Here is a 22,524-nt window from a genome sequence, read left to right as displayed (position 1 = left end):
ACAACAATAAAACCTGTTTTAAAATCACACATTTTTGATAACCACACACAAACTACTGAATGACTGCAAACTGTATAAGCAGTCAATCTTATCAATGGTGTCCATCTGACATCAAGACAAAGGTCTTTGATGTGAGAGCCCAGTTAATTGTGGCCCATTTCCAGGGACCTGTAAGCCTGGTACACAATCATCACATGGCTATTCAAGAAGGTCTGAATCAACACTTTTGTAGCAGCAACAATGCAAGAATAGGTATACATGAATTTTATGGAGAGTAGAAAAAGTGAATGAAAGGTCAAATAAGATTCGTATGTCACAGTGTTGTAGTTTAACTGGTTTTACCAATATGTTAAATTCTGTTAAATAAAGATAACAATCTGAAGTAATTATAATAATTAATTGGAGTAATGCAATAATTGTTGTTTAATACTTGGGTTGTTATTAATGTTTCTGAATCTATTACCAGTATCATCACCATCATCATCATAATTGTGCTCCAGCATCCTCATAACAATTAGAGTGATAACAAGGTTTTTCTATAGCCAAATAAACAAAACTGCCCCGCCCCCTGGTGGCCATGAACCATAACCATTTTAGAACACAGCTGAGTAAGCATTACCGGTAGAACAAATATTCTGACCAAGTTTCATGAAGATTGGACTTTAAATGTGACTCCTAACCTGGTTACAAGATTTTAATATAGCCAATTAATGATATAGCCAAGTTTCATGAAGAATGAACAACAAATGGCCCCATGGCGGAAATGTTTTTCAACAGACTGGAACCATTTTAGTCAAGCTAAAAAATGCAATGATAATTCCAATGGAAACAACAATAAAACCTGTTTTAAAATCACACATTTTTGATAACCACACACAAACTACTGAATGACTGCAAACTGTATAAGCAGTCAATCTTATCAATGGTGTCCATCTGACATCAAGACATAGGTCTTTGATGTGAGAGCCCAGTTAATTGTGGCCCATTTCCAGGGACCTGTAAGCCTGGTACACAATCATCACATGGCTATTCAAGAAGGTCTGAATCAACACTATTGTAGCAGCAACAATGCAAGAATAGGTATACATGAATTTTATGGAGAGTAGAAAAAGTGAATGAAAGGTCAAATAAGATTCATATGTCACAGTGTTGTAGTTTAACTGGTTTTACCAATATGTTAAATTCTGTTAAATAAAGATAACAATCTGAAGTAATTATAATAATTAATTGGAGTAATGCAATAATTGTTGTTTAATACTTGGGTTGTTATTAATGTTTCTGAATCTATTACCAGTATCATCACCATCATCATCATAATTGTGCTCCAGCATCCTCATAACAATTAGAGTGATAACAAGGTTTTTCTATAGCCAAATAAACAAAACTGCCCCGCCCCCTGGTGGCCATGAACCATAACCATTTTAGAACACAGCTGAGTAAGCATTACCGGTAGAACAAATATTCTGACCAAGTTTCATGAAGATTGGACTTTAAATGTGACTCCTAACCTGGTTACAAGATTTTAATATAGCCAATTAATGAAAACGGCCCCTCCCTCTGGCAGCAATGTTTTTTAATGGAACAGAACCATTTTTGAACTCACCTGAGCTATCATAACAACAGATGTTCTGACCAAGTGACATAAAGATTGGACCATAAATGTGAGCCAACAGGGTTGTTCTATAGCCATATAAGGAAAACTGCCCCGCCACCTTGCATCCATGTTTTTTCCCAAACCAGCACCATTTTCGAAGTCAGAAGAGTTATCATAAGAACAAATGTTCTGACAAATTTAAATGAAGATCGAATAATGTTACTTCTAGAGTGTTAACAAGCTTTTTCTTAAATTTGACCAAGTGACCTAGTTTTTGACCTCACATGACCCAGTTTCAAACTTGTCCAAGATATACATGTAATTTGGACAAATCTGTAAACCATGTTCCAAGAAGATCAGACAAACAATGTGGCCTCTAGATTGTTAAAAGGCAAAATTTTGACGATGGACAACGCACAATGCACAACTGATAAAAAGTGATCCTAAAAGCTCATGAGCATGTCATGCTCATGGTGAGCTTAAAACTGTACATGTATATAGCTTACTGACCAAAAACAGCACCAAATGAATTTGGATAGAAGACACAAAATGCCCATGTAGACAAAGAAAACACATCGATCAATTCTTTCAAAAAAGGAAAAAAAATCTGAAAGCACAACACAAAATCTGACATGCTCAGGAGCTTTTAGGATCACTTTTTGTCAGTTGTGCATTGTGCGTTGTCCATCGTCAAAATTTTGCCTTTTAAGTAAATTTGGTCTGATTGATTTATCTTTTTTTCCTGAAATAAACATTTTTATTACAGGCGTTTTCTTGTGTAAATTGTTGATATAGATCAGTTATCCAAACTTAATACAGCATGTTTTTGTTGTTTGTTAAGAGAGATATTCTGGTCCCTATTTTACAAAAGTTTGTTCCTTATCAAAATAAATAAAAAATATTGGTCAAAGAAATTACAATCTAACTTTGTAAAGGATATATTTACTGGCTACTTTTTTAAGTTTAAACACTGAAATTCTTAAGAGAAAGCTCAAGTTTGTAGACCTCACTGGGCTTATACATGTGGTTGTAGAGGTGGGAAGTTCACAATCCTGTAATATCAATCGTGTGAGTGGCTCCATCCACGTGCCTTCACGTCTCTTCTGGAAGACTTTCAAGCTTCTCTGTAAAGATGGAAGATAATCATTAATAAAATGCTGGCACATGATAAACAAAGTGAAATATAGTGTATAATAAAAATAAATTGTATATAAACCACTTACATAATTGAGATTTTGAAGAAATACATTTTCACCAGAAGTATTGTTTTTCTGTAGATCAAGTGCGATATCAGGCATAATGAAGTTTGAAATTATGTTCCTTTAAAACACTGTCAAAAAACCTATGGAACTATAGATTTTCATAAATATTTACTGCATACTATTTTGCTGTGAAAAAAAAGAAGTATTCTCATACAAAAAAGCAATATTTTCAATCTGACTTTAAGAATGTTGGCACAAAAAAGTGAAAGATAGTATTAATGGTTTTCATTTCCAAAATCCATTACTAACTCAAACATAGTGTGGATTGATAGGAATAAGAAGGATCCACAAACATTATCAGGAGACGAATTCCTATAAAACCACACAAGTCTTTATTCAAGAGCATATGACAAATTGCTAATACAATAAAGGGCGATACCAAACAACATAATAGCATAACAAGAGTTCTGTGGTCAGAGGCATATGCACCCCAAACAGGGCTTTGAACTACCGACCCCAATTTCAATAGGGGTCATCTACTGTCCAAGGCAAATGCACATGTGAATCATCAAACCAATCGGTCAATTTATGCGTTATTGATCGGAAACGAATTGGTCTACCGCCAGACAGACCGACTGACATCCAGCACAACAATATACCCCCTCTTCTTTAAAGGGGGGACATAAAAATGATCGAAGCTGGGGTCAACGCAAAATATTGGGGATTTAAACCTGTAGAATGACAAAACAAACCTCCCACTAAGCCCTGTCTTACCTATGATGTTTAGCTTGCACAAAGGACAGGTATGGTTCCTGACAAGCCAGGGGTCCACACATTTGGTATGGAAGTAGTGGCCACAAGGCAGAACGCGCAATTTCTAGAAAATATGGTGCAACTATGAAAAACGTTATTCGCACCGTTGTCAGTTTGAAATTTTACCACAAAACATGTATATGCTGGTCAGTTCCTTGGGATGCATGCATTGCCACATTTGCAGAACATTTTAAGCTTTCTAAGATACATTCAGGTGTATAAAAAGTTATGAATTTGTTGAATATTATGAATTGAACACAAAGAGAAGTAACATGAATAGAGCAAACACCGAACAGGTTTATGAGACACAAAAAATCAAAAAGTATAATATATTGATGTTACACGTTATTCTTACATAACTTTTAAATAAGACTGTAAACTTATTTTCATTATTTATTACATTTTAAGGTCCAACAATTGCCAACCTGTTTCAGGTAGAAATTTTCTAGACAGACAGCACAGGTATCATGGTTGCCTTCTTTTGAATATCGTTTGATTTTCATCACAGCAAGAGCTTTGTGCGCCAGCTCTCTTAATGAGACCTGTGAGAATATAAGAGCATTGGCTAGGTGGTATTTATTGTTTACATCACAGATCACTGTGTAAAGATAATTAACTGTGACTGCATGGCAATAAATAAGCAAAATATTTTAAAAATATCTAACAAACTACAACATTCAACATAAAAGCCAACTATTATGTTTATGTGTTTGTCTTGAGATTAAAGGAATGATAAATCTTATCCAAGGAAAGAAAATTCAACAGTTAAGTACTTTATATATTTCAAAGTGAATAATCATGTAACATATTATTGCAATATACCACTACCTTTCAAACATCACACATATTTTTATAAAAGAAAGGTTAGTTAAAGTCTACCATAATGTTTTGCTACTCATGTAGAATTAAATGTTACATAAAAATATTCTTTCAGGTGTATACATCTATATAGTCTGGATTCTCCCAGTCTTGTTCCTGTCTAGTGCGCAAATAGTGGATCAGCATGAGAACCAGTATAGCAGAGTAAAAGTAGTTCCAGAAATTTTCAATATCAACCTGAAAAAAGAAAGAACAACTTTTCAATACTACATGCATAATCTCATGCGTGGGAACTATTTATGAGTGGACCTATGGTGATTTACATTGTTTATTCTCGTGCAGGAGCCTGAAACAACTTTTGTGTAATCATAATATGTAGCAAAGTCTAATTTTAAAATTTAATTTTGTAAATACAATATTAACTTCATGAATGCTACAATTGTCACCTTGCCCTCCTTGTTGCTAGGGGTTTCCTGGTTACCAAGGCAGACAACTCCGTCCCACTCGTGGTAACTTCTACCACTGTACCTCCCACATGTACCCCACAGGGTTACTGTGGTGAAATACTTCTGTAATTAGAAATATGCCATATGCCCAATATTATTAATGGTTGTTGCAGAAATTCAGCCCATGTCTGATATGGGTACAACATCCAAGATATTAAAATAACTGTAAATAAATGTGTATATCACTCAGCTAATTTGTTCTCAATGCACCATTCAATACTAATGCAATTTAAAATATTGCTTAATTTTAAATAGATTTATCCACATAGAATGAATTATATCCATCTTAGAGAATGCAGTTGTAATAAATATATACCTTTCATGTTATTGAAATCACTAGTATACAAAATGGACTTTACATGAAACAAAAATCTAACTAAAACGAATAACTTCAGCTGAAGTTGGCTAAACTTACTTGTGACTCTTTAACATTCTGTGATACATTGTACAAAAACCTTGCCTTTATCTTCATCTTACTGAAATTGAAATACAGTATAACATCTGTAAACCAAGTATTGATAATTCAAACCTTAATTTAAAACAAATCTCACATAAATCCTGGCAAAATTAGTTATCCTTAAAACATTATATACCTTGTGAGTAGATGCAGCATGTTGGTAATGTTTTCTGAGATGTCCACAAGGACAACAGGCCTTGCAAACAGCTGACTCACATCCAACTGAAATTCTCAAAAAATGACATTGTATTAACCCTTTGCATGCTGGGAAATTTGTCGTCTGCTAAAATGTCGTCTGCTGAATTTCTTAAATTAGCATTTTCTTCGATTTTTTTTCAAAGAATACTATCAGAATAGCAAACAGTTTTGATCCTGATGAGATGCCACGTTTTGTGGCGTCTCATCTGGATCCAAACTGTTTGCAAAGGCCTTCAAAATTCGGTTCCAGCACTGAAAGAGTTAACAACTTTATGTAAATTTTGTATGCTGACTGATTTGTTTTGATTTGTCAATGAATTACATTTGCGTTAATTTGGGTAAAATGGTATGAATACTATACAAGTAATATAAACAGCTGCAGCCAATAATTAATGAAGGTATCATAATAAGGAAACAACAAGCTCTGGTTACCAGTGATGCATTTGCGGTTTTTGGTATTTTCCATATCAGTAACAACAGTACTGTATGATGTTCAGTAGTATATACAGGTACATGCATATGTTCCTGCATAAGTGTGACAAATTGGCATTTATGGCGCCATATTTTAATGTGTTAATGAAAATGAAATCTTAATTTTTACAGTTTGTTTAGGAGCACATTAAAATTCTTACTACATTATATCAAATGCTAATCTTTGTGCTCTGTGGCGAAAGTACAACCTTGCAATACCTTTTGGTGAAACAAAATCAAACATTATGAATCATATTTTGATAAATTGCAAACATATCTGTAAGTATTAAGTACTAAACAATGCGGTATTTACAAGCAAACACCATCATTCATAGGTAACTTTATGCACAGGAATATAGTAAAATCCAATGCAGTAGATCTATTTTGTCTGTAAAGTTTTGGTCAGTATATTTTGGGAATATTACACACAATGGAAAAAAAGTGTTTGAAAAATTTGAGTTATTACGATTTTTATAATAAAAACTTAATTTGGCTGTTACTGAATAAATTTTGCACAATCTTTAATAATTGTAAATTAAGCCAAATTTAGGAACTTGAAATCCTGCAAATGCACGCATTTAGAGTGATGTAAATGAGATACATACTTCTTTGATTTTCAAGGGATTCAGAGTTAAAATAATGATAGCTGATGCCCCAAAGAATAGCGCCTTCTTCATCTGTGAAGTAAAATTAGAAAAAATATATATACAGAGTACTAAAAGTGTGTAAATTATATATCAAAATTATGCCACAAAAAAAAAATTTACTTTGGCTAAAAAAGAGGATGTCGGAAAATTTAGAGTGTCCGACAACTTAAAGAGTTATTATGGTACCCAGCCAAACAATGAAAAACTGTCGCCATTTTTGTGATTTGTCACCATTTGGTAACAATGACAATTGATAGGGGGAACCGTTAATCATTTAAATTGAATGCACTTTACATAATCATTCTATAAAATGTTCCCTTAAATTAAGTTCATTACTAGTACAGTACAATACAATACCATTATCATAGCACTGACCCTGTCCATGATCCCATGGCACTGGCCCACCGTTCCAGGGCTGACTCCAAGTTCATCAGTGTAGTTGAGGACTGCAACCCAGCCTCCTGGGAGCCGAGCCACACTGCTCTCATCTTCATCACAGTTAGTTGGAAGCTGAACAATGAGTATATAAGTTCTAAATATGTAACAAAATAAATCATAGGCTTTTAAGGTATTTTATTATCATTGTATGTGTGTTATCCCCAATAGTTCTCTTGATACATGATAATGCATGAAATGGGTGCCGGTCAACTCGTACCTAAGTCAACTCGCACGGTAGTCAACTCGCACGTTTTTTGGTCAACTCGCACGGCATTTCTGGTCAACTCGCACTTTTCGAAGTCAACTCGCATGCCTCAAAAATACATAGAAATAGATGAAGGATGTAATATGATCAGTAATTTATAAGATGTTTATAAGTAAAAATAATAGAAATTATGTCCTTTTTTAATAATCTGAATATACGGTTGTCACATTTAATGGCTCTTTTACACTTGTGGTCGGTGTTTTTCACGGGTTATATGAATGTTTGTAATAGGTGTGAAAGGTCTTATATACAACTAACAATTATTAAAATGGCAAAGCATTAATCAATTAAACTAAATTGGTATGATAATTAATCATTGATACTTTAATGTTTGTCACAAAACGGAGAATGTTGTTAAGGGTGTTGTATACCGCGCACGATTCAATTAAAGTTAATTTAGCTTGTAATTAAAAAGGTTTACTTTTATAATCAGGTGTAAGTTAAATTAAAGAAAATAAAAACGAAAATTAGGTGATGTTTGTTGCATGCGGTTATTTCATAATAGATCTTAGTTATGTATATAAATCTACTAAATTAAGAATAGGTTATCATTATCAACATATATGTGCTACGGAATACATACGTATAGTGAATAATTCAATTCATGCGCGTTTTTTTGTGATGGATTATCCGTGTATATTGTGTTCAAGGAATGTGGGTCCAAGGCAGCAAGCAATTGAATGCGATAGTTGCCAAAAATGGCAATACCGAACAGATGCGAAACCTGTAAGTACCATTCATATCATTGTATACTATAATATTTCATAACTTAAGAAAAAGCCTATTTGCCGACTGCATTAGAATGTCAAACAAGTGGAAAGTGATACTCATTTTCTATAGCGTGTCCGTTGCAAAACTTACATTTTCTATTTTCGCGTATTATGTTATTATAACGACCGCTTTAGATTTCTAATTAATGTGAAGATAATCGAAATCGTGTTAGTGGTGTGTTGTATTTCTTATTTCTGATTTGTCATAAAGTAGTTATATCAATATACCAGCTTTTCTCAATATGGTACCAGCTTTGCTTGAAGTTAATAAACGTTGTTTATTTGTATTGAAGATGAAAGTTTGTTTTTGTGATACTGTTATCACTCGATCCAAGTATTTTTAACCAATATCGGAATATATGTAATTTGAAATTATTAATTCAAATACGTTTAATTGTTCGCGTGTTGATTTATAATAGTGGAAAGTCTATGTGGAACTCTATTTCCGCGTTCATGTTTTTTGTTTTTTAATTATTTGTATTCTAATTTCTATTTAATTGTTATACATTTTGTATAAGCTTATATTTTTTACTTTTAATGAGCTATGGAAGATATTGAAAACAACTGTCACCTAATCAGTAACAATACCCTATTCCTCACCACTATAATTACAATAAACAGATAATCTGTCAGTCATTCAGAGCTGATGAGGGTACTGATTATTGAGGAGTAGATAAGGCTATTACTGATAGGGGGTCTTTGATTATGTGTGAAAATATTGGAATAAATAAAAATAAAAAATATAGATGTATGTCTCATTGTGTACACAATGTAAAGCTTTCTTAATGTGTGTAAATATTGAAATAAATATTAAAAGAAAAGTATGTAGATGTATGTTATTTTTTTGTTATTTTGTGAATATTTTTCAATAAAATGTATTAACTTAACTCTGAAAGTATAACTCATTGGTTTTTATGCATAAATTACTTATTTAGAACCCATTAATACATCAATATTTTGACTACCGTGCGAGTTGACTAAGGTACGAATTAACTTCCGTGCGAGTTAACCAAAAAACGTGCGAGTTGACTACCGTGCGAGTTGACTTAGGTACGAGTTGACTGTAAACCCATGAAATCATTTATTTTAAGCCCTTTATTTATTTTTTTTTTTCAGTTGTTATGTTTGAGGTGTTGATATAAATTTTAAGAAATTTTATACATCAATAATAATAACAATTTTCCCACTGCTGTTCTTGGCTTGAAGTTTGATTTATCTATCTATCTATCTCATAGTACTGCCTCACGCCTCTCGCGAGTATTATGGGCAGGGTGCGCGTTGGCTGTTAGTAAAGTAAAAGAGTAAAAGCTGAGAAAGGTATCTTTCAGCAAGTTAAGAATTTGTACAATAATAAGGATAGTGTTGTTAGGTTGTTAGGAGATTTAAAAGTCATATAGTATACAAGGGGTAAAAAAATGGATAAAAGCAATTCCCATGGGTTTAGTGGCTAAGTTGGGCTACTGTCTGCTTGAAGCTCTCAAGGTCAGGCAGCATTGCGACGTGGTGGGGTAACCTGTTCCACAATACTGTGGTGTGGGGGAAGAAGGAGTACTTAAAGTAATCGTAACCTGTATGGACTTGACGAAGACTGAGGGGATGCATGTGTCTGTTTAACCTGGTTGGGGCTTCAAGATAAGATGGGAGGGATATGGCCACAAGATGGTGGTAGACTTTGTAGAAAAGGACGAGTTTGGCATCTATGCGTCTGTTCTCAAGGGTGCGCCAGTTGAGTGTATTTTGAAGTTGTCTGACACTGGTGTAATGGGAGTAGTCATTTTTTACCCATCTGACTGCTCGCCGCTGAATCATTTCTATGTTGTGTTTGTTAACCTGAGTGTGTGGTGACCATATGGGGGAAGCATATTCAAGTTGGGGACGTACTAGTGTTTGATAGGATAGTGATTTGACCTTTTCATGTTTTGTCTTGATGTTACGTTTGAGGAGACCTAATGTTTTGTTTGCATTTGTTGTGATCCTGGAGATATGTGTGTTCCAACTTAAATCATGGCAAATGTCAACACCAAGGTATTTTGCATCCTTAACTGGGGATAGGATTTGACCATGAAGCTTGTATTGGTGCGCAATGGGCTTACGATTCCGTGTGACATGGAGAACCTGACACTTGCCAGGGTTAAACTCCATGTCCCATAGCTCTTCCCATTTCTCTAGTTTACCGAGATCGTCTTGTAATCTTTGACAGTCCGCCTCGGATGTCACTGTTAGATAGATGGCAGTGTCATCAGCAAAGAGGCGAACTTGGGATGTAACAAGGGAAGGGAGGTCATTTATGTATAGTAGGAAAAGTAGGGGGCCAAGGACAGAACCCTGAGGCACTCCAGAGGTAACTGGGACTTGGTCAGACTTAGTACCATCTACTACGACTGATTGGGATCTGCCGATTAGGAAGGATTTGATCCAGGATATGGTCTGGTCAGAAGCACCATGTATCTTAAGTTTATGCAGTAATTTGAGATGGTTGACTTTGTCGAAGGCTTTACTAAAGTCTAGTAGGATTAGGTCTGTCTGTTTACCTGATGCAAGAGTTTTCGCTAAGTCATCTACTAACTCTATAAGCTGAGTCTCACAGGACCGCCTTTCGCGAAACCCGTGTTGCAGCTCATAGAGTATGCTGTGTTTGGAAAAGTGTGTGGATAGGCTAGATGCGATAATGTGTTCTAGTAGTTTGCATAGGACACATGTGAGTGATATGGGCCTATAGTTTGCTGGGTCGCTAGTGTTACCTTTTTTAAATTGAGGAGAGACGTTTGCCTTCGTCCAATCTGATGGGAGTTGACCAGAGTCTAAGGACTTTTGGAAAATCAGTGACACTAGGTCAAGGATCTCATGCCGGAGTTCCTTGAGGACAATGGGTTTGATCATATCTGGGCCAGCAGCCTTATCTACTTTAAGGTTTTGGAGTAGTTTCAAGACTCCTTTGGGGTCTATTTCTATCTTGGGCATGGTGGGGTACGGTGAATTTCCTAGGGTATTTCTGCATAGCTGGGATAGAGACAGAGGGGAGACTCCTGAGAAAACAGATTGGAATTGCCGGTTTAGTATATTGGCTTTACCAAGGCTGTCTGAGATAAGGTTTCCGCTTGTCTCACATTTGAGTGGAGAAACACCTTGAGCGTCTTGTTTTGCATTCTTTATGATGGAATACAACTTTTTAGTGTTGAATTTGCTGGAGTGAGTGTCTGCATGTTGTATATCTAGGATGTCTTCAATGTATAGTTCGTATGACCTTTTTATTTTGGATTGAATGAGGTGTTTGATGGTTCTGAATTTCCTAATGTAGGGGTTTTGACATTTGTGTTTTTTAACCTTTTGGTAAAGGGAGTCCCTTTTTCTGATTAATCTTTTTATGTCTTGGGTAACCCAGGGGAGAAGTCTTTTGGGGCCTACTTTTTTGATAGGGACAAATTTTGAGATACCTTCCTGGATAAGGCCCTTAAATTGGTTCCAGAGTTCATCCACTGATGAGGTCTCTGCGTTTTGGAGGATGCTGACTTTGGAGGTATTGATAAAGGATTTGAGTTCATCCCATTTGGCTTTCCTAAATAATGGGATTTCCCTCGGGGCTTGCCTATTTATCTGGGGTTTTAATCTGGCCTGGGCGATAACTAAGTCATGGTCGGAGATACCTGCTTGGACATTAACATGGCTGACTAATGTTGGGTTTGACGTTAAAAACAGGTCCAGGATGTTATCATTTCGGGTGGGCTTGTTGACCATTTGTGTGAGGCTGTGATCATTGAGGATTTCAAGCAGCTTGTCATAAGACTGGGGAAGGCTACAGTTAGGTTTGGTTACTGGGATGTGATCACAGTCCCATGATAGTTTGGGGGTGTTAAAGTCACCAAGGATCCATTTGGTTCCTTTGAGGGGTCTTGAAAGTTCAAGTGACCTGCCAAACTCCGTGATACTCTGAAGATCATTTTCGTTTGGTCTGTAATAGGCAGCAACATACAAGGGTTTGGACTTATTCATATTTATTTTCACCCATAAGATTTCACAGGATGTGGTGAGTTGTTGCTGTACTGAAGAAATAAATTTATTTTTGACCAGAATGAATACGCCACCTCCTTTACCTTTTTTCCTGTCATTACGGTAGGGGGTGTAGCCTAGGGAGGATGGGAAGATTTCGCTTGTGAGGTGGTCTTCATTTAACCAGGACTCGGTGCCTACAACAATATCAGGGTGGTGGGTATCAAGTAGGACGTGGAACTCTTGTTTTTTGTTTGCAACAGATTGACAGTTCAAATACAAGACCCTTAGGTTGGCATAGGGTGGGATTTTAGATTTTACCTTGCCTTTTATTATAACAGGAGTTGGATTTTCATGGGGTAGTGATGAGAAGCTATTTGGATGACTGGTGGGGGAGCTGGAGGTGCTGGATATGTTTGATATGTTAATGGAGTCGCAGTGGGTGCACATCCATGAGAACGAGACATCTAGATTTAGGAGGTGATGGTATGTGTTGTCTCCAACACCTTGGCATGCAATATGGTGCCAAGTTTGACATTCGTCACACTCTAGGGCTTGATCAGAGTCTAGAACATCGATGCCACAGCTTCCACATGGATAACTTGGCTCTGGGCCTGGATTAAGCTCGATGTCTGCTGAGAGGGACAGTAGGAGTAGGCTCAAATAAGCTAGGGAGGAATAACACTGAGGTTTTACATGGGCATTTGACCTGCTGGACTTTTTCAAGCGTAGCAATAATGAGCACAAACCCGTAAAACGATGTGTAACAAGGTGATTTGGCCTAATAGAAGGGCGAGGTTGAGTAGTGTCCAACTCATTTGGGGTCATAAATATCCTAAGAACCACTGACAATACTGAAAGGGTGATTGAAATACCTGTAAACATGGTTGTAAACTAATGTGGTAGTAACAGGATGTTTACTTCCGGGAGTTAGCGAAAAAAATATGGCGGTGTCAGGGTACGTATCACCTAGTCAAAATAGGCGTGTGAAAAAGGTGTAAATTGCACCTTTTCAAAGGAATTTCTCTGCTTCGTGAGTGGGAATAGTCTCAGATATACAAATGTTTACCCTTTATTACTAATAAAATATAAAATAATAGCTGGAAACAATAGTTTGCAGAAATTTTTCTTCAGTCAGAGGAAGACGTGTTAGTTGACCAACGCATGCGCACTATTTGGTCATACTATTTTATATGTATAATAAAGATGTACTCCCAGTGTATGACCATCAGGCTGTGAAGGCAGCCTCTGAAGGGCCAGTCAACTATGTTTAAAACTAATTTAAAACAATGCGACGTATTTAAAACTAGAGCTTTAATATTCCAAAACTGAAATTGCAAATAAGTATACCAGATGAAGTCTGCCTTCCGCTTTGTTTTCACGACCAATGCTCAACAGTTTTCCCCAAAATATTGCGTCAACGTCTTCTGTTTTGACAGTTCCGCTAGACTGAGAACCAACTGTCAAATGTCTGTTTGCTGCTTTCTCCATTCTTACGACTTGGATTAGGGTTCTCCTTTCTGGATTTGCAAAAGCAGGAATTACCAATATGTAGTAAACCAATGACACTAGACATAGTTTATGTTTGAATATGGTCAGTTCAAAAGATTTGCCAATTATATTTCTGCAAATTGGTTTGTCAGCCATTATCGAAATATCGCATAAATTTATTGTTATGGGCTACGAGAATTAAGGACCATACGGACGGATGATGGACGTTTCGTGTCACTACCAGTTCGTACCACTGATATTTGTGTAGGGGAGGGACGAATACCACTTTATATGTATATGCCGTTACTACACTGATATTAGAAAAAATATTGCCGTTTATTTAATTTAAACCTATCTATATATAAATTCCACATGTTATCAGCTTCGGGTGACAAATCAGTAATTTCCTTGCTCGAAGACTTCCTTACAGAAAGTTGCTGTGGTAGGAGAGAAATCGAATCCGGCAACAGTGGACTCCGGCGTACCATAGGGCACAGTCCTTGGCCCCTTGCTTTTTCTCAGCCACATCAACGATCTACCCGACTCATTTAAATCCTCAGTCCGTCTATTCGCAGATGAATGTTTTTCTATACCGCACCATCAGAAGTCGTCAGTTCCATAAAATCTTACAGCAGTATTTGAATAAACTAGAAATCTGGACCAACTCATGGGGCATGAGATTCAACCTTACCGAAAAAAAACAGGCCTCCTGCAAACGGTTCTTGCTAATTTTCAGCAAAGTTGTCGCAAGCATGCTTTCTTGCAAACTTTTACCATGCAAATGAGCATTGCGGCAACTTTGCCGCAAACTTCATTTGCATATGGGTTTACAGCAACTTTGCCGCAAACATAATTTACATGGTAAAAGTTTGCTGCAAATTTGCCGCAAAGTTCTTGCCATGTTCCTGCAAACTGCATTTACATATGGGAGTTTGCGGTAACTTTGCTGCAAAGTTGCTTCAGAGTTGCCGCAAAGTTCTTGCAAAGTTCCCGCAAACTTCATTTGCATACGGGATTTTGCGGTAACTTTGCCGCAAAGTTCTTGCAAAGTTGCCGCAAAGTTCTTGCAAAGTTGACGCAAAGTTCTTGCAAAGTTGTCACATGGTGAATATGTTCTGTAAATGAAATTGCAAGCATACAAGTTTATATAGCTTTCTTTTGTAAATGTTAGAAATGTCATATGAATGCTTCACCAAACATAAAATTAAAACATAAAAGTTTTATTTTTGATTGACTATTGTATAATTATTATTAAGTTACAAGCAATATTATATTAAGTTTTTGCTTTACACATTTTAAGCGATAGCAATAGCTTTCTAATATATGTAAGTGAAAAAAAGACTTTACATTTCGTGGCAGAGTAGTTATTCATAAATAAATCTAAGTATTGGTTACATTGCCATTTCATTTGATCACTGATTAAGCAATTGATTGTTACAACAATGTTGGTTTTGTAAGATAGAGATACCTTTCATACTTAATGAAAACCGCCACAGTGCACGTTATCACTGACCGGAAGGAGCGGAACCCGATTGACGTCCTAATTACGCCCACCATAGCCGTCCCGCTTCCGAACTTACAGAAAAACATCACTTCCCTATCATACCTTCGAGGTTTAAAATTAGCACACCCAGTTACTGCTCATGAGACGTTTGATATTGCAATGCTGATTGGCGCAGATGCCTACTGGAAGAGAGTGTTTGATAGAGTTTTTTCAACAATGTTATCTACTTTATAGTCTGATAAAGTAAAACTAAAAGTCTTAGGGGTTTACTATACGTTTAGATTGCCGGACTTGAGTAGGGAAGTCTTGGCTAGGTAGGGCTGGTACCAGCACCTGAACCAGACACTAATGCAGATAACATTGTAGAAGATCAGTCTGTAGGCCTTTCTTCTCTCCTGCAGGGATGGGATGTTCATACGTATCGGCATATTTGTCACGCAGCCAGCTATTTTGGTTGTATAGTCTCCGGCAATGAATCTTTTCAACTTCGTCTACGTCTTTTTGAAGGTGTGGATCCCAGACAAGGGAGCTTTATTTTATAGCGGACCTTATTAATGCGAAGTATGCTGATTTAAGACAGGGTTCCGGGCAGTGTTTGAGGTTGCGTCTTAGGGAGCCAAGTGAGGAATTAGCTTTTTTGGTGATCTTATTTATATGTGAGCTCTAATTTAGGTCTACTGATGTACCGGTAGTTACTCTGAGGTAAGGGTTTTCTGGGACTTGCTGAATGATGTGGTTATCAAGCTGATAAAATTTTGAGGTTTTGTGGTTGATGGTTAAGATATAGCTTTTTTTTTTGGCGTTGCCCTTACAGAAACTTTTTTATTTGCTGCAAAATTTATGCAAAGTTGCCGCAAAGTTGCAAGAACTTTGCGGCTAGCCGCAAAGTTTGCAAGAAGTTAGCAAGAAACATTTTCAAAATATTAGTGTTGCAGGAACATTGCAAGAAACTATCATAAAAAATATTGACATTGCAGGAACTTTGCCAGAAACTTTGATATAATATCGATGTTGCAGGAACTTTGCCAGAAACTCTGGATTTTATGACAAAATGTTAAAGCCCTTCATGACAATATAAGAATATGAACTGAGTTTGATCCTATCAATATTACTGTTGTAAAAACTCTTAACATTGGCTTACTATAGTAAAAGTAGTTTTCATAGTCAAAAATGGGCATACTTTCAACAAAATGCATCAGAGAGTTGCCTACTCTTGCCTGAATTAATGTGAGGTCATGATTGTAAACCACTGCGCATCACTGCAAACAATAAAATATGTCAATGGACTAAATAATATTTCAAAGTAGCATTAAGACATGAATGCAGAAGATTTTGATTGATAGTAAGGTCAGTATACACTTTAACCACCAAAAAATTGCTACACAAGGTATTTTAACTGATCCTGGTAGGGTAGAAGGTCCTTTAAAACATATCAAAGGTTTACCACAATCGGATCACCGGAATTTTGTTTTGTTTTTCAAAATGGCCGCCAAGATGGCCGCCAAGACCTATTGATGATCACAACTATGTAACTATTCAATCAAATTTGATGAATTTGGTGTCTATACCTAAGTTTCAAGGGGCAAAGAACACAAACTGATCATCAGACATTGTTTAAGTTTAATATAGTACACACAAATCCAACATGACGTCAAAAATGGCCACCAAGATGGCCGAAAAAAACTATTTATGATCATAACTATGTACCTATCCACTCAAATTTGATTAATTTGGTATCTATACCCAGGTTTCAGGGTGCAAAAATCACATTTATATCATCATACAAAGTGTAAGTTAATTATATTACACAGAAATCCATCACGGCGACCAAAATGGACGCCAAGATGGCCGCCAAATCCTATTAATGATCATTACTATGTTACTATCGACTCAAATTTGACGATTTTGGTGTCTATACATAGGCTCAGGGGGCAAAGAACACAATAAGATCATCAGACATTGTTTAAGTTTATTTTGTTACACACAAATCCAACACAGTGTCCAAAATGGCCGCCAAAACCTATTTATGATCATAAAATATAAATATGTAACTATCCATTCAAATTTGTTGAATTTAATGTCTATACCCAGGTTTCGGGGAGCAAAGGGCACATTATATATCATAAGACAAAATGTTAGCTAATTATGTAACACAGAAATCCAACACGGCGTCCAAAATGGCCATCAACACAATACGAAGGACCACACGTCCATAACTTGTTACTCAAACGTTATGGTTGTTATGTAAATCGCCATAGTTTAGGAGACAAGGAACACTTTAATCCAATTGAGGTTATCACTAAGCAGTTGAATAATCATAAAATCCAATTTACGACATTTGGAAGAGATAATGAACTAGCATATGACTTCATGATAGGATCAGGTTTTACTAACTTATGTAGACTTCATTTTTTATCGTTGCTGAAAATCATTGAAGATTAATTACAGCCTGATTAAGCTTGAGTTCTTTCAAAAGGTTAATATTATTCACTTTGTATTCCTTTGACTATTTGTTTACATCAGAGCGGAAGTAGATGGTCTTATTGTCCCTTTCGGAGTAATGCAGGATCAAGATGAGCAAATCTGTATCCTCGCCCACCAACGTTGAGGTGCTACGATGGGATCGTTATACTATTGCTATTACAATTTCAACGTCTGCATCCCCTGTAGACAGAACAACATAGCATCCCATTTTAGTCAGAGTTATGCTGATCAGATCAATCATGCCGGCCTTGTTTCTGTCACGAGACCAAAAATCTTCCTTTTTTAAATAAGCATTCTGTTTCTTTGCTTTCACAATATGATTCACCTTTGTTTCATCGTCTCAGGTGCGTGTTATTTTTGTTATAATGACCGTCTTCGTAGCCATCGAACCCCAATGTCGCTTGTCCGTAATGCCTTTCTCTGAATCTACATAAGACTCGGCTATTGTGGTAAATGAGTCGCCCTTCTCCATGGTAAACGATGCAGCAAAGTGCCACCATCATGCATCTGTTTCATGAATACAGTTCATCAAAGCCTCACATGATGCGTCTACAGCATATTCTCAAATTGCCTGAGCGATCTGAGGCTTATCTGCTGTACAAAATATGTTATTGGCTTCAAAGAAGGCAGCAGGATGGGAGCTCAGTTCATAAGACAATACGACTGCAAGGGAAGAATCTCCAAATTTTGACATCACCAGAAAACGCTGGAACAGAAGAGCAGGACAAAAAGCACGGTCAGAAGCGATCTTAACAGCCAAGCTATTCACAAGAGCTTTGGCTCTGTATTTTCTCGTTAATTTATAAGACAACACCGACTTTCCTATGATGTCTCTTATGATCGTTTTCCTAACTGCGTCAATTGCATGAACATTTACAACTGACACAGCCACTATCACATTGGCCATGTTTCTCAGAGTAGGGTCAGCTGTGTATGGAGAGCAGGTAGTAATCTGAGCCTGCATTTTCTCTAGATCAGAAGAATCCCCTTTGATGCACGCCTCAGTTGAGTCTTTGTGTTGTGGACTTGTAGTATAGGTCAGGTCTGTGAAATCCTGCATCGCACTGTTGTGCTCGGATGTTGCAGATAGGGTCCCAGGGGTTTGCATTTCCTCGGTCATTCCACTGCCGCGAGTTATTATAGTATACCACGTGTGCTCTATAAAAACATCATCAATTTTTGCTCACTGACAAAATCACGTCCCAGCCCAGCCCAGCACTGATGGCCCCTACGAACAACATGAAAACCAATACCGAACTTTCGATAAACGTCCCAGTGCGTTTCATCTAGGTTGCTTATTTGCAGCAGATACATGAAGTTATAAGCAGATTGCAGATTATGTACCCAGCTGCAGCAAAGATGGATAGCAAATCGGGCACTGCCTGCTAATGCATCAGCCAAACATCCAGTAGGATATGCTTTAATCAACACCATTGAATTGTTAATCATAAGCTGATAATTCAGCCATACTATGCTTGTCTTTGAGGTCTGGGCAAGTTCATGTTTCTTCTACTCTGTAGCCCTCTCGAGTTTGATCAAAATCGCATAATACGAGAGGCGCAACCAGGATATATTTGAACAAAATTAATGACGCAATATAAGAATTGCAACAGTACCTTTATTGAAGTAAGTGTTCAATATGAGATCCATTTAAGACATATACTAGTAGCAGAGTTAACGTTGCGCTTCTGTAGACGGCGTTTAAGGATTCCCCATATACCAAAGTCCATTGAGGCAGCATCCGGAGACTTTGTCATCCATTCTTCAGGGTCAATAAAGTTCACTTTCTCCTTCCTAAGAAACTGGAGGGTCTGTTTAGATTTGTGACTTGAGGAACTGTCCTGATGGAACATCATTGACTTCCGACCTTCCGGAAACAGTTTCGGAACGTCATTTTGAAGAAACGGCATCAATACCGTATAGATATAGAAATTGCTATTCACTTTAGTTCCTTTGTTGATAAAGCGAATCTCGGTTTTACCTCTATAAAAGACACCAGCCCATGCCATGAAACCCTTGGCGAAAGAGTCCCGCTTAACGAACTAAAGTTTGTCGATAACTGTTTCGCCTTTTCTCATGTAGCAAACTTTGCGCCGCCCGTACGACCCACCTCAACAGAACATTGCCTCATCAGAAGTAACAAAGTTCTTCCATCTTCCACCTCTTAACTTCATGTATAACTGCCATGATCTAGCCCTTCTCTTCATAATTTGTGTCATGTTAAGCTGATGAACTTTGCATTTTTTCGTAGTTTAGCTTCCAATATTTTTGTTATAATGTTATATACAGTTCCTTTAGAGATGTCTAACATAGACGACATCTCACGTTGGGTCGGTTGATTAACTTTGGCGATCATACGATTGATTTTTCTGATGACGTTCGGTGTGGCCACATTTCGACGATATCTAAACTTTGGCATAGGAAGGCCAGCATTGATATTTTGGCGTTGATATCCAATATTATAACGAATATTCTTGATGGAGCCCATGGAAATTGAATAGCCCATTGCTTTTAACTCATTTTGGATACTCCTATATGTGTGTTTAGCCTTCAAAAGTCCAACAACTATCCCTTCCACTTTATCACTAATTTTTCGACGCACCATTCTATAAATGACGAATATCAATGTTGAAACATCAAGATTATGATTGTACATGACAGAGTAAAATAAATTTGCACGGGTTTTTCATGCGGTACTGTCTAAACATGTATACAGATTGTGTTCAAATATAATGTGGGCGATTGTCGTATGTATCATCTGCTTGCGTCGTTTTGTCCCTAAGAAGGGAACAATACAAATCCTTGGCATGATCCAGCAGTATCTGAATGTCTGGATCTTCCTGGGACATTTCGGTTGTAAGCTGGCTGCGCATGCACTATTCAACAAGAAGATGGTCCCGTGACTCTGGACAGCATTTCGTGTCACAATGTGCAAAATTCCATTTTCTCCATAGACAGCCTCAAGTATGTGTTTGAGACCGTTTTCTTCCATGAGGGATCCTTTACCCCACCCCCCCCCCCCCCCCCCCCCCCAATTCTGAACAACCTTTTCAACTACGGTGTGGCGCATCAATGATGATTTCGGCAGCCTTCTAGTACAAGGGTTGGTCAAACGTTCCAATGGTGTGAAGGTTGTGGCAAGGTTGCAAACTAAGGCTTATGTTGACAGAATGCACGCTTTGTCCCCAATGTACCTATTAATCATAGGCAAGAACTTGACTTACAACAGCCCAGGGTACTGGCTTTTCTGATGCAAGATACGCATCATTTCCTGCCAATTCAGTGTTGCCTGAAGCTGAAAAATATCGATCCTCTTGTCAAAATCCAGAAATTGCGGCAGGTCCAAACTATGGCGTTTCACATAACAAGCATCACGTCAAAAGTAATAGACTTGTGGTCCTTCGTATTGTGTCGTTGGACGCCATGTGAGATTTCTGTGTAACATAATACACTTAAACTATGTCTGATAATCTTAATGTGTTATTTGCCCCTCGAAACCTCGGTATAGATACCAAAATCATCAAATGTGAGTGGATAGTTACATAGTTATGATCATTAATGGGTTTTGGTGGCCAATTTGGTGGCCATTTTGGACGCCATGTTGGATTTGTGTGTTTTATAATAAACTTAAACAATGTCTGATGATCTAAATGTGTTCTTAGCCCCTTGAAACCTATGGATAGCCCCCTCAAAAAAAATCAAATTTGAGTGGATATTTACATAGTTATGATCATTAATAGGTTTTGGCGGTCATCTTGGCGGCCATCTTGGCGGTCATTTTAGACGCGATGTTGGATTTGTGTGAACTATTGTAAACTTCAACATATGTGATGATGTTTATGTGTTATTTTCCCCTTAAAACCTAGGTATAGACACCAAATTCATAGTATTTGAGTGGACAGTTGCATAGTTATGATCATTAATAGGTTTTGGTGGCCACCTTGGAGGCTATTCTGGACGGCATGTTGGATTTGTGTGTAATATAATAAACTTAAACAATGTCTGATTATCTTAACGTGTTCTTTGCCCCTTAAAACCTATGTATAGCAACCAAAACTAATCAAATTTGAGTGGATATTTGTATAGTTATGCTCATAAATAGATTTGGTGGCCTTCTTGGCGGTCATCTTGTCGGCCATCTTGGCGGCCATTTTAGAAGCGATGTTGGATTTGTGTGAACTATTGTAAATTTAAACATGTGTGATGATCTTTATGTGTCATTTGCCCCTTAAAACCTAGGTATAGACACCAAATTCATAACATTTGAGTGGATAGTTACATAGTTATGATCATTAATAGGTTATGGTGGCCATCTTGGTGGCCATTGTTGACGCCATGTTGGATTTGTGTGTAATATAATAAACTTAAACAATGTCTGAGGATCTTTATGTGTTCTTTGTCACTGGAAACCTATGTAGAAATCTATAGCCACGAAAATAATCAAATTTGAGTGGATATTTACATGATCATTAATAGGTTTTGGCCGCCACTTTTCAATGAAATAATCACATCGCCGTCATTTTGAAAGACATAATTTTCGTTTTCATGGGAGCAAAATTTTTGTACTGTTTGCATAAACATAAAGTAAAGTCAACGCCATTCAGTTTGATACAAAATTACCTTTAATACCTTTTATATATTGTGCCAAAAAGTGAAAAAATGTATTTAGATCGATATTTTTTTCTGTATTTTTGATATTTGACCTTTGATATGACCTTGAACTTGACCTTCGAAGATGACCTGAATGCATCACATTTTGAGTAGTTCTAATATAAACAATTTCCACCATTAGATTAATTTGTATCATTTTTATATCAAGACGTATCCCTATGTTTTGATTACTATTCAGTACAAACAAAAATGGCGGCCATCTTGGAT

General features: G+C 36.9%; 1 protein-coding gene across 2 annotated transcripts; it reads right to left on the bottom strand.

Annotated features, from left to right (window-relative positions):
• Positions 1 to 235: 235 nt before the first annotated feature.
• On the bottom strand, positions 236 to 13,838 carry LOC127854952 (RING finger protein 215-like). 2 transcript variants are annotated; one of them, XR_008037254.1, is made up of 11 exons: positions 13,518 to 13,838; positions 7,083 to 7,217; positions 6,666 to 6,737; positions 5,528 to 5,613; positions 5,350 to 5,410; positions 4,875 to 4,997; positions 4,552 to 4,665; positions 4,035 to 4,151; positions 3,571 to 3,673; positions 1,418 to 2,718; positions 236 to 568 (listed from the first exon to the last, which is right to left on the bottom strand). XR_008037254.1 is itself a non-coding variant. In XM_052390154.1 (10 exons), the coding sequence occupies exons 1-10, from the start codon at positions 13,812 to 13,814 to the stop codon at positions 2,687 to 2,689; spliced, it is 1,140 nt and encodes a 379-aa protein (XP_052246114.1). In that variant the 5' UTR covers positions 13,815 to 13,838; the 3' UTR covers positions 795 to 2,686. The 2 variants fall into 2 exon arrangements, 1 of the variants encoding a protein (XP_052246114.1); XM_052390154.1 differs by lacking the exon at positions 236 to 568 and having other exon boundaries at positions 795 to 2,718.
• Between the last annotated feature and the right edge of the window lie 8,686 nt (positions 13,839 to 22,524).

The sequence above is a fragment of the Dreissena polymorpha genome, chromosome 1 (genome assembly GCF_020536995.1).
Source record: "Dreissena polymorpha isolate Duluth1 chromosome 1, UMN_Dpol_1.0, whole genome shotgun sequence".
Lineage (NCBI taxonomy): Eukaryota > Metazoa > Mollusca > Bivalvia > Myida > Dreissenidae > Dreissena > Dreissena polymorpha.
This window is presented reverse-complemented; position numbering and strand designations above follow the sequence as displayed.